The 18,204-nt window shown below is 42.5% G+C and overlaps 1 protein-coding gene across 2 annotated transcripts in view; it reads right to left on the bottom strand.

The window, feature by feature from the left end:
• The window catches only part of SPATA6L (spermatogenesis associated 6 like), a 721,724-nt gene that overhangs the window by 683,813 nt on the left and 19,707 nt on the right, over positions 1-18,204 (bottom strand). For both annotated transcript variants that reach the window (XM_069625723.1, XM_069625724.1), the window contains exon 2: positions 6,928-7,065. In XM_069625723.1, the coding sequence (XP_069481824.1) occupies positions 6,928-7,065 (138 nt within the window). The remainder of the gene's footprint in view (positions 1-6,927; positions 7,066-18,204) is intronic.

Raw genomic sequence — 18,204 nt, 5'->3', positions numbered from 1 at the left:
TCAGGATAGGCAGGATCCCTGGAAGGCAACCCTATTGCACTCAAAGGAATATACCCTGTTCATGTTCTCCTTTGTTAGACCTTTGCCCTCCTGTTAAACCTGTAACGTAAACCAGTCTCTCTCCCCACAGCAAATACATAAATAAGCAAGACAATCTACCAAAGGGCATTGAGCATGAGCCCTTAAACTTAGTACCAACATCGATAAAGGCCCAGAATCACCACCAGGCCTGCAAACAATGTTTCCCTTAGAAGGGAAGAGCTCATAAGGCGGTCGGCAAGGTGGTTCAATGTAAATAATGTAACAGTGATAACAATCATAACATCACTGAGACATTGGATAATCAGGACTAAATCAATCAATACTAGGTGTACAAGTCCTCTCGTGAGGGCTTGAGAAGATCAATTAAACGGATAGTATTAGGCAGGGTTTCCACTGATTTGCTATGGACACTCAGAACGATAGCTGTGAAGGAGCAGTCTGGCCTGCATGCACATCAGCAAAAAAAAAAGGAATCTCAATACAGTTTATCAGTGAACAATACTATTTTTCCATAAATGTATGCATCCAAAAAGCTACCAAAAAAAGTAAAGTACTTTTAAAAATAGTACATATAAAACACAGTAATGCATCTCTAAAATCCCAATCCACAAGCTGAACAGGTATTGAGCACAATTGCACTGGTAAATAAAACAGTCAAGTACTTTCAATTAGCTTAGATTTTGCACGGATCAATACAGGAGCAAATGTATCTAGAATTTTCACTATCTCCCCACTAACCCAACCCCACCCGTTCTACTTCAGATCCACCAGAGGGCATTAAGTCCATGCAAATAGTAGCAGTGAAGGGTATAAATCCCATTAACATATGAAACATACAATCAGGCAAGAAGGCAACCTTGAGGCTGGAGAGGACAGAGGACCCAGGAAGAAGAGACCTAGACTCAGGTGTGAAGACCAACTTACTTTGGTAGAAGGATTTCAGAGGTGAGCGAAGACCCGTAGCAGTTAGTTTCGCAGTCATAAAGGGCACTGGAGAGGGAATGGAGGTGAAGTACCAGGAATCAAAAGAACAGTGACATCAAACGAAATGTCAGAAAACGCCATAGATGTGGACCAGGCTGCTGCTAAAGGTTGAGGAAGTCACAGGTGCGGAGGTCTGTTCAGTTTTTTAGTTTTGATCATGGTGCTGGTTCCTGCAGCAGGGTCTGCAAGCAGAATCCCTGGAGATGGCTGCAAGGAGAAAACACAGTTTGCTACATAGTAAGGGCTCTTCAAAGCCACCTACATAGAGCTGGACATGATAGCAGCAACAAGGAAGCACACTAGTGACCCTTTCAACAGATCAAAGCAGAAACTAGTTAGTACAAATGGATGCAGTAGAGTTCCTCAAGGAATGGTGCCCCACGATGGAACAGGTGCTTCAAAACAGCAGCAAGGTTGTGGTCCCCACCAGGGGCTCCCACTTCTGTCCCAGTGGAGTACACAGTGCAGAGTCGTCTAGGGAGCACACAGTGGGTCCAGCCAGCTGTACCTGCTGGATCAGGAGGAGGAAGAGCCAGAAACAGGATTGCCTCAGACAGAAGGGAGACAGAGCGTGGCCGTAGGAATCAGCTGCAGAGTATTTATGTCTTCATCACCTCTGCTACACAGTACATAGTTCTGGGTAGGTTCTGTTGAATGTCTCATATTCCCCTTAATCCCCCAGAAAGAGTACACACAAAACAGAGAGTTGGGAGTTACCCTAGCCCTCAACTCACACTCCATTCACCATTCAAAGTTTTGGCAGAACTGGACAGCCAACCCCCACTTACAAGGGCCCACACACACAGGGGTTGTCGACTGCTCTGTCTGGAAGACCCTACAGTTATAACTGGACCTCGGTCACACAAATAAGTCATTCTGAGCTCGGGCCACAGAGGAAGAACAGCCAAAATGACCATTGCCACAGTGAGAAACACACAAAGAAGGGCTAAGAAGAAAGGTGCCAGGTCATAGGACATACAAAACAATGTATATCTATTGTGCTCAAGCCCAAATTAAACATACACATTTGCCAACAACCAATGACCCTGTCACACTTTGTGGTAAGGGTATTCCGTCAGGAACAAAATGGGCACTTTACAGACCCCTGTCCTCGTAGCCATATGGGCTACCTGGGGCAACACACCAAAATAATGTTGTTGTTAGGGTTACATTAGAAACATTCTAATTTTCAATTTAAATGAATCAAGATGTCAAAATGTCAAAACGTCAGTGAAAGGTCAAGGGGTCTAACAAAGACCCAAAAGGTTTCCCCACTGCGTGCATGGTTCAGTGACTAGTGATGGACTGGTTGCTGGCTGTGCCTGTGCAGGGCAGCAGGGGTAAACGACTGGTGTGGTCTCCCTCGTTTGTCTGTGTTGTCCCTGGAGGAGCCAGTGGACTTTGTGTGTTGGCCGACGAACAGTGGCAGAGTCCGGTGGGGAGTGGGGAGAGCAGTGTGGTGCCTCCCCCCGGTGCCTTCCTGGTGCACAGTGCCCCCCCAGCCTCCCGCTAGTGCCCTATTATCCACCCCCCCTCTCGCGGGCACCAATGGCTGCCTCTGCTACTTCCGTAGCAGTGGGTTTGGAGGACACTGCGCCTTGTTTTGACTTATCCAGGCTGGGCTTATTTGAGAGACGCTTTGGACTATTTTTAAGCCCTTACTCGTCATTTTGTTAGCGTCCCTGGATGTACTGAACTTTTTTTCAAATATATCGTTTACCCTATGTTTATTATCTGTTTAGGGGTGGCTGTGTTTTGTTTTGTGACAAACCATCATGTTGCTCGACTTTCATTTTGATTACTTTTTTGGACTACCACTTCATTTCTTCTGGTTGGACATCTGCTGTTCTTCTTTCTTTTGCCTCCTGTTGTAACTGGGCTACCTGTGAATGTACTGTACCAAATCATGAAATATGCAAAGCGCCTTGGAATAAGCCACTATAGAATCAAATTAGGTGTCTGGCCTAAAAATAAACATGTTTTATTTGTTAACAGGTTTGGTTTCTTTTGGTTTATGGAGCAGGCTAGTGTAATCTTACAGTACAGGTAACAATAAGGAGGGTCCCAAACCCAAATGTTAATAATTATAGGCTTCATAATTACCATTCCCAACTTCAGAATTGGCATCTGCCTTCAGGAATGTATGGTTAGCAGCACAAAATTATATTCTTTTGAGTATATTCTTATTGAATAGCTCATGAGAGGAACACACCTACTCACCATTTACAGTCAGCACCCACACTTGCACAGTACATCTGCCCATGATTTCCTTTCCTTACATATAGAACACGGCCTGCAGTAGCTTTGGTAGTTATGGTTAAGATGCTCAACCCATAGGAAGAGCACTTTTTGGGCGGCTTATAACTTTGGCGATGTTTGATGAATCCTCATCAAACTTTCCAAAAGAAGTGTGTGACCACCTCTGAATGCAAAGTTCGGTGCAGTTTCGTCAAGGGGGCAAAGTTATAGGGGGGTCCCAAAACTTTTGAAATCCTCATAGACATTATGGAAAAAATGTGTTCTCGTGCCTACAGCCCATTCCGCTGGATGATTTGCACCAAACTTGCGCGAGGAGCGGCAGCTTGGTCTCCAAAGCGGGCTTTTGCAAATTTGGTGCAAATCCGTCCAGTATTTTTTTATAAAAAGGCCAAAAAGTAGGTCCAAAAAAATGTGTGATATCTGGGTCTGGTTCGCCGACTCACTTCCCAATTTGGAGTTCACGGATTCCTCTGGACCAATCAGAGAGATGCGTGATATTTGCAGACATCGTACGCGCCTGCTGATTGGTCAATTAAAAACGTGAGGTGCGTTCAAACTTTTGAAACAGACTCCCTGTTGGAGTCACGAACTGTGCCGTAGTCCAAGAACATCACAGTAAACACATTAAAAAACACAACATTACACTTGTAAAACTAATTAAACAATCTCTGGGGAGGTGAGCCGGGTTGAGGATGGGATATGCCCATAAAAGCCAAAAAGCTGGTGGTTCTTTTCACCCGCAAAGTCTGTGGACATTCCTGTGATGTTCGCAAGCATTTCAGATGTTCAGGGACATACATGGATATTTTTGCATTATAGGGTTGGTGAAAAGCAGTTTTTGGATGGCTTATAATTTTGGCGCCACTCAATGAAACTGCATGAAATAATTCAACACAATTGTAGACCCAACCCTGAATGGTTCTGCAATGTTTTGTGCTATTTCTCCAAGAGGTGGCAAAATTAGAGGACAGTGTCAAAATATTTGAAAGGCTTATAAATTTGGTGCCATTTGACGAATCTGCACAAAAGTTAACAAAAAGATTTTAGACTCAGATTTGAAAGGATTTGCAAACTTTGGTGGGATTTTGTCAAGAGGGGGCAAAATTAGAAGGGGGTCTCAACATTATTAGATGGCTTATATCTTTGGTGCCGTTTGACAAATCTGCACAAATGTTTGCCGAAAGATTATAGACCCAACCTTGAATGTTTGTGCAAAGTCTGAATGGATTTTGTCAAGTGGGGGCTAAGTTATATGACTATTTTCTGTATAAACATTTTGACACTTCAAAAAATAAAACATGAACGGATTTGCAGCAAACTCTTACAAGGAGCATTGGCAAGGACCCGAAAGCATGGTTTTGCAAATGTGTCTGTGTTTAATTTTTGAAAAGTGTAATAATGTAGGTACAAAAATGAGTGATATACCTTTGGTGACTCAGGTATAGCATGTGGCCATTGGCAGTGGCCAGATTGTCTGGGCCATGGCTGAAGTCCATGACCCGGACAATCTGGCTACTGGCCATGACCACGAGGGACCGGCAATGAGGTTATAGTGGGCATGGCCACCAGGGACCGGCTATGTTCATTTGCATTTTTTGCATTTTTAAAGCGCTCACACAGTCCGGGGCATTGAGGCGCTGTTACAGGAATGTGTCTCTTTGTTGCATATTTATAACGCGCTTAATAATACCCAGAGGTTTCCAAGCGCAGACCCGGGGATCGAACCCGTGTTGCTTCGTGTCTTCTTGTTTCCAAGTCGACCATGTTGCCGCTGAGCTATCCTCCCAAGACAATGTAATAACGTTTTTCAAAAACAGGATAGGTGTGAATGGGAACCAAAATTCTGCTTGTGGCTACAGCCCGAAGTGCTGGACTGTATTGCAGCAAGCATGCACGAGGAGCATCAGCAAGGACCACAAAGCATGGTTTTGCAAATCTGTCCTGTGTTTTATTGTTTCCAAAGTGTGAAAAATTAAGTACAAAAAATAGTGGTATACCGTTGGTGCCTGAACAGTGGGCCTGGCCCTCGGCAAAGACGAACGCCTACTCTGATTTACTTATTGGAGCAAGGAACATGGCCGAAGTCCTAGGTTTAAATGGGACAATAAATTCTGCTTGTGGCTGCAGCCCGAAGGGCTAGACAGGATTGCACCAAATGTGCATGAGGAGCATCAGCAAGGAGCTGAAGGCATGCTTTTACAAATCTGTCCTGTGTTTACTTTTTTTGTAATTACAAACAATAGTGATATAACTTTGCTATCTGGGCAGTGGACCTGGCCCTCGGCAAGTACAAATGTCTACTCTGATTTGCTTATTGGGGAATGCAGCATGGCCAAAGCCCATGCCCCAAGTTTTGTGGAGACAGGTCATGGAAGCAAGCCAAGAGCAGGCCATTCGTCACACTTTGAGGGTATAGTGGACACTGACCTAGGATGCAGGGTAGGTGTAGTGGATAACGGGGGTGGTTTGGTGGGGCTGGGATCATGGGCAAGCCTCATTGTCTGGGCAATTCAACCATGAATTTCATCTCCAGTGTGCGCTGCTGATAACGACACACATCAGTATGCATTTCACAAAATAGGTTTGTTAAAGGAGGTTTGTAGTTCTTTCATAGATGTAAAGAGGAATTATTATTAACTTATATACAGTGATGTAACATCATGAAAGATTTTCACTGAAAAAACTGTAAGGGAAGTTATGGTTACAAATAAAAACCAAAAAAACCCAAGAAATTCGCCAGTTATGGTAAGCTATTCAACCATAACTCGTGCCACCGCCATGCACTGCTAACAATAACACCAAGGAGTTCAAAGATGATGTCACAAATGGCATCACCGATGACATCACATATGATATTACTAATGCGTAACAATGCAAATGGAACATCGGTATAAGGAGTACTGCTTACATTCTCATTTACAACATATAAAAGGTGATCAGTATCCTTGTAATAAACTACTCCATGTCACATAAAAGGTGCTTATTGAAAAATAAACTTTGTAGTGTCTTTTTTGTGAATACAGCAATCAAATTTTACATAAAGAGAAACAATGAATGCAGTATGGATCCTAGAACTATGGTATTCTTAAAATGGGATGTTGAAGTAGTACAAAGAAGCATATCACATTCTTGAGAAATGAATTATCTGCATGGGACCTGCTTCTTGTTCTATTTATGTGCATTATGACTTCAGGGTAAACCCTGGGGAAAAGAACTCCATAATATAGCAGAAGGCCAAGCTCTACATGCACAGTATCTTTATAGTATGTGTATCATGGTTTCAATGTAGTATAACCACATGAAGTCCTCAGCTTCAAATTAACACCGTCACTGAACAAAAACAACCACCCTAAATATGTGATGTCATTAGTTATGTCATTGATGTCATTTGTAATGTCATCTTTGATGTCCTGGGTGTTAGTGTTAGTAGTGCATGGCGGTGGTGCGAGTTATGGTTGAATATTTTACCATAATTGGCCAATTTCTTGTGTTGTTCGGTTTTACTTGTAACCATAACGACCCTTTAACAAGGTTTTTTTCCCTGAATATATATGTGTCAGATAATTGGTTCTTCGATTTACATCAGATAAAAGAGTAGAGCATCATTAAAAGCCTAGAACAGAAAGCAATTAATACAATTACCTTTTCAAACTTCATCTTCTCATGGAACAGCAGTGGGAAAACCGGTGGAAGGCACTCTGTCTCCTTCCACTGACCCAACATGGAGACACTGAGGTAGATGTCATCTTTTTCTTGCAGGAACACACCTGGACATGTGATCTTATATGGAAAACAAATACAGAGTTACAAATAAGTAACTTAACTATACAATTTAAATATTAATTTGTGACTGCTTCCTTTTATATATGTGAAACCAAATACAATAAAACACAGAGAGATATATTAATGTATCTGAGTGTGAATTACACAAAGGAACCACTTAGACAATCACTTGGTTAAGTACAGAGGCACGCATAATCTAAGAAGCAATATTCCTCCATCAAGTTATATGTCAAAGAAAAACGAGTTCAATGAACAACACCTAAGTCATGCAAGAGTAGAGGTTATAAAGGGTGACCTAAGTGGCAACACCAAATGCTGCAAAATGCATACAAAACAATTGTCGGCTAGCAAAATAAATCTCCATACAAAAATGGTCATTCAGCACAATAAGTAGGAAAACAAGCATCCCACTTTCCCGTTACAGTCCTTGGTCACTTTTTTAATGAGGAAGTACTGTCTTAGTTCATCAAAAAAGAAGTTAAAGGAGAACAGCCATTACTAGGATTCTTTGATAAAATGACATTAGCTACCCCCTCCTTTGGGACGTAGGGGAGCACTGAGGGCAAGAGATTCCTGCTTGCTACACAGAGCTACCGGGAGGTGGTAAATGCAGGATTCCCCAGAGCCCCTCCACGTTCCCCAGGTCATTTGGCCCCATGTTATCAGGGGTAGATGCTATGCAGTATTTTCAAGCTGAATATATGTTTTGATGGGGTTGCAAATCAAGTCCTCGATGCCCCTCAAAAGAGCATCAAGCACCCTTCCATCTCCAAAACCATCTGGTTATTTTCCCCCAAGAAGAAATAAGATTAAAAGTGGCTCATGTGGAGAAAATGACGGGGTGGAGCCAGTGCTTAAATTGTGGAGTGGTTTGACAGTGCTCAGACATTGTCTGACATATAGCTCTGGGCAGGCTCTCTAGTCTCCTTCTTGGTCTTGTCTCAGAGAGTGTCTAAGATAAAAGCTCTCTTCTCCCTTTCTCTTATCTAGTATTTTCCCTGGTGGTGATTTCCTTCTACTTCAGTTAGACTTATAATGTCTAAAATAAGTCCTCCTGTAGGTATAGACATAGGAGGGAAATACCTTGTATGTGCAGTCCTCTGGGTCACCCTCCACTCCCCCTGTCGTATTGCTTCAGCACCTCTTCTTCTCCTATTATCAAACCCAGCCTTTGTCCCTGAATGGTGAACCCCGAGCCCTTGTGTAGTCCCAGTCCTATTAATTCCCAATCTGATGTTTGTCACTTTCTAATTAAGGTTGGCTGCTGTAGTTGTTTACTGACATCCTGATTGTAATTATCGCTTATTTAGCGCAGTGTGGTGGCTGAGGACTTAAAAGGCAGATTTCAGATTTGAAAGAAAGCTTGAACAGGGAAGTCTGGCCCTGTTCCTAATTTCATGTCCTTAAGTGAATCCATACAGTTAACTGTGGAATCCTTGAGCACTAATCTGATGTAAATTTTAAAAAACTCCCTTACAGAAAGACAGTTGCGACACCATTGAGAAGATGCAATCTTACTAACTATATAAAAGCTTTTCACAAATTGATAAACCCATTGGCATGCTACCGACTTATTAAAAAAGAATGTCCTAATGCATATTGGAGAAACCAGTTTTTGAAATTCTGTCTAAACGTGACACCAAATAGTGAAATCCAATATTTGAGATCTAACAATCCTGACAATAAAAACTATTGTGTCCTTTGCAAGCAACAAGACTGCGTACAAAATGTAAAGCATATTTTAATAATGTATCCAACTTTGTAAAATCTGAGACTGTTGCTGTTTGGTACATTTGTTGGTAAGGAACTATGGCTTCATACTGATGAATTTTGGGGATGATTGTCTAGCGGAAATGAGGTCCCATTGACAATAGCGGCAGTTACATTTTTACATCGAATCAACCTGATTGGGATTAGCTGGTAAATAAACTCTTTAAAGATCGTCCAACACGATCGCCCAGTACCTCAATGGGTCACCTTAGGATCTTGATTTTCCTGTCTTTTTTGTTTGTTAAACTTGTGTAATTGTGCGTCCTCATGCCTGCGGGCATATTCGGCACAACATAAATAAATACATAAAAATAAATTAATATCTTAATGTTAATGCATTGTTCAACGCACATATCGCTTTGATTTTCCTCTTATAAATTAATAGTTGTCATAGTTTATATAAAATAAGTTAATTGTCTGATGGTTTTAATTATTATCTTTTATTTCCTATTTTCGATGAATTATTTTTTTTACCGTTTAAATTTAATGCTGATTTCGCATATTAAATTTGTCTATGTATGTGTATTCATATATGTGTAAGATTTACAAAGTTACAAAAATTCACATGAATAAAATAAAAGGCAGATCTGCCATTTTGAACTCAGCTGAAAGTGCCGTTCCTGCTTTGCAACTCTGTGAAGGCATATGCCTCCGTGGTGCATCTGTAAATGTGGGCAGCTGTAGGGAACTGCAGTGAGTGTATTGCTCCTTAATAGATGAGCCATGCTGTGCTCTCACTCTTGAGTGCTGAAATTGGATCTACCAATGCTCTCCCAATTATGAACCATGTGGGTTACTTTTTTCCAATGTAGTTTTTTTTCTTTTCATTGTTTATGCTGTTATATTGCCCAAAGGTCTACTGATCCTTTCAAAGTCAGCATTACAGATTTAAAGGATCCCAATCTGTATTGACACGTCTCCTTACCGTATTGCTTTTTCTTCGCAAAAGTCCCCACTCCCCTACCCCAACAGTTAAACATCAGAAAACTACGAAAAAAACAAACAGAAGATTTGCTGTGTTCCAAAGTGTGTCGAATTCATTGATGGCTCTGCAAGCCAAACAATCCTCAGAGATTGCCATTATGTATCAAGGCACTAGGCATTAGAGATCTTCCAAGTAACTTCTGTTTACATTGCTATATTCCCGACAGTGCTTGGTAGGGCTGCCTAGGCCCTACAATAGCCGGGTGTAAGACTCTATTCTCAATCTTAACCCATTGTTTTGTTGCAGCAACTCTTATATGGTCTGGGATAGCTCTCAATTGTGCTGCAACATAGTAGGCTTCCAGGTCAAGGAAACCTATTCCTCCCCCAGAAGGGAGCTAAATCATGGTGTCGAAGGAAATTCAAAGTGTTTTATCATTCCGAAACTCTAAGGCAGCAAATTAAGCTTCACCAAAGAACTTTTATGGTATCTGTATAGGTAGAGCAGAGAAAAGGAAAATGAACCAGGGGGCGGTGGTGAAATGGGCATTAATTTTACAGCATATAACTGTGCCATCATAGTGGGATTTAAGTGACTCCATCTCCAGAGGTCATCTTTCATTTTATCCCATGGAATTGGAAAATTACTTTGAAATAAAAAGTTAGGACTGGCTGTCAACCACACTCCTAAATATTGTTTTTTCTCTTTACAGAGCTTAAAAGGGATACCCTGGGATACCCTGGGATACCTTGGTCAATAGTGTCACTTTAGGTTTCACTGGGGGAACAAGAGTTTAATCTGGGTTAATTTTCTTAAACTTCCCTGGAGGGCACTGGGCTGCTGCAGTCATATCTCTGGTATGATGGGCGTCACTCCACACTCCGTCAAGGCCATGAAAGAAACAATTCAATTTCCTCCCTTATTTAAATATTTCAAGTCCAAAAGACTTTGGATCAGAAAAGTGTCACTGTTAAGATGGATTTCTGAACTCTGACCTGGTGGGCAGAGGTTCAGAAGGCCAGCCTAGATTCTGGGAGAAGGTTAACCTTCTGGATAAACCAGACCAAGCAAGGTAGCATTGGCGGCAGTCAAGACTAGGTCTCAGGAGGGGTGAGGTTGATCGAAAGTCCACAATGAGCACACACAGAAAACTCCACCACAAATGACTCTCAGTCAGGTGTATATATCAAAAATACATTTACATTTACCTTTTAACTCAAACACAAGATGAAACCACAGCAAAATTAGCAATACTAACACAACACTATATTCGGGAACATATATACAGTAACTATTGGCCTAAAGGAATATTCAACAAGTAAAGATCCACAACCTGCAACAGAAGAGGGTCAGACAGTGCAAATATCCTTTAGGGAATTATTCAAGAATCTAAACCCTAACTAATAGGCAGTCCAATCCCTACTAAGTGTGGAGCCTTGTGCTCAAAAGTACATTGAGCGTGGCAGCACTGGATCGTGCGTTGAAGTACACAAGGGGTCTCTTCAAGGGGCTGTAGTGTCGCAGGAAGGGGCTAAGGCGATGAAGCACAGAGTTCCACTATTCGAGGGGGGTCTCCACAAGGGTTCAGAGCTATTTCCAGGAATCGGGAATAGGATGGTAGTTCAGACTATCACTACAATGGTGGGTGGCCCTTGGAGATAATTGTGCGTAAAAGTCTATGGATGCGCCAGGGGCGACAGGTAACTGTTGAAATTACTCACCGGCCCTCGACGCAGTCCAACCAACCTTTGCCAGTAAAGTCCAGTTCGCTTGCCGGTTCGAGTCCAGCAGTTGTGCACCTCTTCGGCTTCCATGGGCTGCATTTGGGACTTCAGTCCATGGCCACACAATGGCGATTTCCCAGCTTCTGGGGAAGGGATCGGGCCAGTTCCACTGCATCTTGTCTTAGGGCACGGAAGGGCACAGCAGCAAGGTACCCACAAAGCTCGCCACCACAGCGACACGAGAACCGCATAGGCTTTGGTTCAGGTGGTCTCTTCTAATTCCAGACATATGAATGCTAGGTGTACGAAACTCGGTTCTCAAAGTCTCAGGTCAAAACTCGAGACGGCATTGGTTTCAAGGCAAAGGTCCCATACAAGCTTGTCAGTTCACTGGGCGGTCCAGGAACACTTCCGAAGGGGCTCGTTTGCAGGTTAAGCAGGAGGTGCCGAGAGTAGTTAGTTCCACTACTCCAACGGGTTGAAGCGCCTTTGCAGGCCTTCTGTGATCGGTGAGAAACAGGGGCTCGGACGGGACCACAGCGGGGTCAAGGTGCCAAACCTTCCAGCGGGTCACCAGCGGTTCCAGGGACATGTTTCTTCAGTTCAGGATACTTGGCTCCTTTACTAAGTTTGGTGTGAACTCAGATGATCAACCTGGAGCAGGGTCTAGAGTGCCTTCTCTTATCCGAAATCTCCTTTGTGCCAAAATGAAGAGAAACCAATAGGAGATTTGCTCACATTCAACCATTCCAGAACTGGACCAATCACAGACCACGGTGGTCCCAGTCACCCCAGTACATCAGACATACTGGCACCCAGGATGTGTATTGGAACTAGACAGCTCCAGCCCACATCCTGGGTGTACACACACACACGGCATGCAGAAGCCCGCAAAAAAGCTTTGGTTTGAGCGGGGATCTGCATGACCAAATAAGGAATTTCCGGGTCTGCTCGACCTGGGGAAGGCAAAGGGATAAAATGGCCAAAGGACAGAACAAAGGACCTTGTGGCATGGCCATTTTAGGCACTGGCCACTGTCTTGGGCCAAACGCAGTAAACATGTTTTGGACCATTGAAAAGAGTCTAAAATGCTTTAAAAGTAACTGCTGCCACCAGCTCTGTCCTTGCCACACTTGTACATTCACCAAAAATCCTTCGAGGGTGCCTAGGGCCTTAAAAATGAAAAAGAGACCCTGAGTGCACTGCACTGGAAGGTGCATTGTGCACTGATAAAATGTTCCCAATAAATGGAACAAAGTGAAAGACTAAGGGAAACAAAGTCTCCCAGTACTGACAGTCTGAAGGGCATGTCAGTTTCCCCTTAACAAGATGAGCAAAAACCCAGCGGAGTAAAACAGAAGGTAAGTCAGGCTAGGGTGGTCAGACAAAAGCAAAAGGTTGGGGGGGTTCACAACTGGAGAGAAAATTACCCATAAATAGAAATCTTTCCTAACAGTCTTTCATCATATATCTACTCTATGCAAGCTCCTCAAACTTTATCCCACCAAGCACAGCCTTGAACCTAAACCTGGGAGGTGAGAGTGTTAAATTCCTAGAGGCAGGAAGAGGGTGTAAACAGTCAACCCTAATGAAGATTAGTACAGCAGAGGACATTAAGAGAGATAACCAGTAGAGAATGTGTTATATGCCCCCCCCCCGACAGTTATATGTGATTTTACCAAAGGTAAAATCAGAGTGGTACATTTCACTGAAGTCAAAATACCCCGAAAATACTGATTTATTTTATTTATTTTTTATTTGGGGGGGGTCGGTGCCGCCCCCCAAGACTCCCATTTTTCTATCCTTTTACCCCACGTCAACCCCATCCCCACCCATTTTACCCCCTTACCCTACTACCAAATATATTTTTTAATTAAAATTCAGTATTGTTTCAGTATTTTGGGTTTCGGTTAATCCTACCACACTGTTTTATTTTCTGTAAAATAAATGGGTATCACCCAGACTACTGATAAAACTCTCTCACTACACTCAACGGAATGCAGTGAACACAATTTGTTTCACAACAGTATAAGAGGGGCTAGTCCACACTGCACCTCCAAGTGCCTACATGATCTGCAGCTTTCTGAGGTCAACTGCCAAAACGGAAATGTAACGATCAAAAGAACTTATGGTGCCATTCTTGGCACGCTTCTTTCATTGCCAACATCTCCCAAAAGAGAATTGAATTATTTCTTTCATATGGTATTAGCTGCCATGAAAAGAAAAGAGGATTCAATATTCATCTCAACTGTATATGGTAGTTTTGATGAAACTAATTTGAAATTGGTAAATTTGGTTAACCTAATTTGCTTTTGGGCCTAAAAAAAATAAAGACGGCTGAAGGTAGGAATGAGCGGAAAGGGGTATGCGGAGCAGGCAGGGAGCAGCAAGGATGTTATAGGGGGTGGGGGGCCCCCATTTAAATAAAAGTAATGCAACCACCAAATTCAGATCAACCAAATTTAGTACTTTCAAATTCGTGTCAACAAAACAACATAGTACCCTTCTCAATCAGCTTGTTCAGTAAAAAAAGCATGCCCCGATTTCTGTCTGAGGTGGCATTTCCACAATGAAAGGTCTGCCATTATCTGGATAAGAAAGAAGAGGGTCCTAGTGTAAAAAAAAAAGAGAGGGTTGGTCTGCAATGTACGCCATTTCAAATGAAAACATTTCTTTAAAAACAGCAAATGATGTTTTTAGAGTAATGTAAATGCCCATCAATTAATTTACAAATCCATGGAAGCACTTTGTAGGAACAAGCCAAGACAACACTACCTCAGCTTTATTGGTGTCTGTATGCAGGCTAGCAGGGAGAAAGCGTGTGCCACAGATATTCAAATGTGGCACATTTAACGTTCACATTTCGGCTTTCATGGAGGTTATTGTTGCTAAGGCATTGTAAAATAGCCTGTACATGTGCTTCATGCTGTTCCATATCCTGTGAAAACCCCAAAATGTCATCCATCCATACATACAATAAGGAAATGCTTAGCATTATCAGAAAACACAGCATCCTTAAACCGCTGGAAGACAGTAGGGGTCCCACAAAATGTAAAGTACATTAGCTGATATTCATGATGCTGGAAAGGTGTTCGATACAGTCTCCCATGTACACCAGGAAAAGTGAGCACATTAGGTGCTACAGATCTGGTGATGGAGAGAATCTAGCCAATGATCCCAGATGTGCAGAAAGACAAGGTCAATGCTCCATTACACAAAAGCTGTACATTCAGAAAAGGGTGCAGATCAGAGTGGTTAAGGTCTCCTCCAGTGAAACGGAAGTAGAATCACCAGATGAACCAACAGAATTAGCCGTGCAAATACATACCATACGGTGAAGTAACAGTAAATGACTGTCAAGTAAGAAGGTTATCAAATTCAGGATCAGACTTCACGATCCAACTTTTAGAACCTCTAACCAATGTTCCACAACTCAAACCCTCAGCTGTCAAATGGGGAGTATTTGTAGGAAGCAAAATCACTGTCGCTGGTTACACCAGATGCACTCTGCAGTTTAAACAGAGACAATTGCGAGGGGGAGTGCATGCTACAGAATCAGGCGACCCAATACTGGGCTGCCACAAGAGGAAACTGAAAATGATGCTGGATCCCTGCAGAAAAGATCAAGTATATGCTCTAAATGCAGGGCCCATTGAAAATATCATTGAGAACCATGCTGAAATATTCAACAGCAAATTGGGATGCGTTAAACATAACATGCTACTTCAAGAAGGAGCTGATCCGGTCAAGAACAAAGTACACCCAGTTCCAATCACAGCCCGAGAAGAACTCATAGGTTTACTCGAAAACATGGACAAATATGGAACGATTGAAATAGTGGAAGCCAGACACACTGGCTCAGCTCAATAGTCCTTACAAAGAGACAGGCAAGCTGTGCATGTTCGTTGATTTGTGAAGTCTCAACAAGCATATCATACCGGAAAATGATCCATTAACCGACATAACGGATCTCAGCTGTGCTTTCCAAATAAGATGTGCACAATGCATATCACCAAATTCCTATACACCATGGGTCTGCAACTTGGGGCTCTTCAGATGTTTTGGACTGCGGCTCCCATGATCCCTCGCCATTGCATTTGCTTGCTATGACTGATGGGAGTTGTAGTCCAAAACATCTGGCATGGCAAAGGTTGTAGGCCCCTGCTCTGCACAAAGACTCCAGAGATGTCACAGCATTCATCAAGCTGCTAGGCGTCTTAGATTCAACAGAATGCTTTTTGTTCTCTCCCCTGCAGCCTCAGTCTTCCAGTGAATGATGGACCACTTGCTAAAAGAAAAAGCAATGTTATATTTCAGGACGATGTACTAGTGTTCGCCAAGGCTCAGCAGAAAACAACAGTCATGAAAACTCGACCAAGACTGAAATTATGCCAAGAGGAGCGTTGTTTTGGCTTGCCAGCAGTAGACTAACTAGGGTACAAAGTGACCAAAGAAGGCATTAGATCGAAAGAAAATCTTGTATTAGCAAATGAACAAGCGCCAGCCCCTAACAAAACAACTCAAATCCTTCATGGGGTTAACTCAACATTACTAAAGATGTGTAGTAAAGTTCTCATCAATAAAACAGACCAATTAAGCAGCTGCTAAGGTATGAAGTCATTTTCAAATGGTCAGAATGTTGTGAAACATAATTTCATCAAATCAAACACCACATAATGAATGGACTGTGCATTCAAGCTTTTGACAACTCCATGGACACTTACGTCACTGTGGGTGCCAGCTCGTATGGCATTGGAACCACCCTGACACAGAAGACTGGTCAGCAAGAGCAGATTTTGGCTTATGCCTTGAAGTTTCTAACCAAATCAGGGTGCAACTACTCTGTAAAAGAAAAGGAAATGCTAGACTGTATGGGCCACACAACCCTTCCGGGAATACTTGTGGGGGAAATGGTTTACTCTGCTAACAGATCCCCAGCCGCTGCCGCTTGTGAATATTTTGCAGGTCGCTGGCAAAAAAACCTCGACATCGAGCTGCCAAGCTGCAAGAATACACAGCAGAAGCAACAAACACCTCAGGCAAGCAGACTTCATGCCCCGTCTACCGATGAAAGAAACATGAAATCAGCTGATTTTCGCAGTGGCTAATGTGTGGTATCCTCAGTGCAGTAAGTGAGAGATGAATGGGACGATAGGCATCAATGAAGAAAGCTGGACACAGCTCGACAGCAATGATACGACCATGAAAAAAAGCAGAGCGTTTGCAATCAATGGTTTGCCTCAGCCTTTAGGAAAGGAAGCGGTCTCCCTCTCTGAGACCCTTTCCATATATTGCAGACACACAGTGCAAGGGAAATACATCATAAGATGTCACACATTCATACCTCCTCGAGGCTTAAGAATGGACCTTATAAATAGGGGGCACGCACGACCTCTAGGGGCCCTATGCTAAAGAAAGAATATTTCTTGTAGTAGCAAAAAAACAAATGTGTTGGGAAAGACAAAGGTAAACCTACAAGGGGTGTCTGTTTGCATAGTCAAGTGATCTTGTCAGCAAAAGAAAAAGTTTCCTAGAAAAAGCATGATATGATTGAAGACTATGATGAAATGTGGAGTGCATTTAATACGCGTTATGGCTGAATGGGCCTGGATATAGTGAGAAATTGCTTTCAGATGTTTGTTCTGCCTATCCCTTCTTGTCCTACGTTCCCCCTGTATATATAGTTTGTGTTCATTCTATTACGTATTTAATCAACTAGATGTGATACATTATTTTATTGAAAAACGAATAAAGTGTGTTTAACAATAAAAAGAATCGGTGAGAAATACTGGTGGCCTGCCAGAAATGCAGATGTGGAATTCAAGGTAAAACATTGCCACAGCTGCACTGTAAGTGTTAAAAGGCTGAGGACCAGGCAAACACCGCTCAGAAATATTGATATACCAGAGCATCCATAGGGGAAACTAGGAATAGACTTCATTGGGCCTCTTTATTGAACGCAGGAAGAGCGCAAGTATGGCATAGTGTCTGTGAACTATAAGTCCAAATGGGTTGAGTGGAAATGTGGGCATGATATCTCTACAAGATTCACCATAGAGTTTTTGGGAGAACAATAAAGATGAGATGGTTACTCTTTTTAACTAGTGATAGGCAATGAGGTCCAACTAACGTCTTGTGAGATCTATGATACAAAATACAGAACGTAAGCAATGCAGGGCTGCTTTCTATCCTCATGCCAGTGGGCAAGTGGAAAGGAGCAATCGTTTTATTAAAGAAAGCCTGCAACAGGCTGCAGCCAGTGGTATGGAAGGAAGCGAACCAGCACGTGAAGCAGTCACTGAACACAGAAGCACTCTGATTACTCTAACAGGTGTGTGTGGCCTTTGAGATATTGAAAAGTAGGAAGATGAACAACAGATTGCAGCCTTCCTGGCTAGCAAAATACGTGACAGACCTCATGAACTGGTCCAGGACCCCCAATGTACAATGTGAAACACAAAAAGGAAAAAAGGGAATGTATGTATGACATAAGGAAGTCAACAGTAGTACCCACAGTACAACAGGGTGACCTGGTAAAAGTCAAGATTCCAAAACAAAGATAAAGAGACTCTTTTAAAATACATGGAGCCCAGTAGGATGGAGAAGACGGGAATATGCTATATCGTGACTGATGATGAGAAAAGATGGAATGTAGAGAGAGTGGCCTTATTTAGGAAAAGAGAAGATAATTACTTTCATGATGTGTAGCATGAACAA

This window comes from Ambystoma mexicanum, chromosome 6p (genome assembly GCF_040938575.1).
Source record: "Ambystoma mexicanum isolate Mex_15411 chromosome 6p, UKY_AmexF1_1, whole genome shotgun sequence".
In the NCBI taxonomy this organism is placed as follows: domain Eukaryota; kingdom Metazoa; phylum Chordata; class Amphibia; order Caudata; family Ambystomatidae; genus Ambystoma; species Ambystoma mexicanum.
Note: the sequence above shows the minus strand (reverse complement) of the source record. Positions and strands in the feature narration are given on the sequence as shown.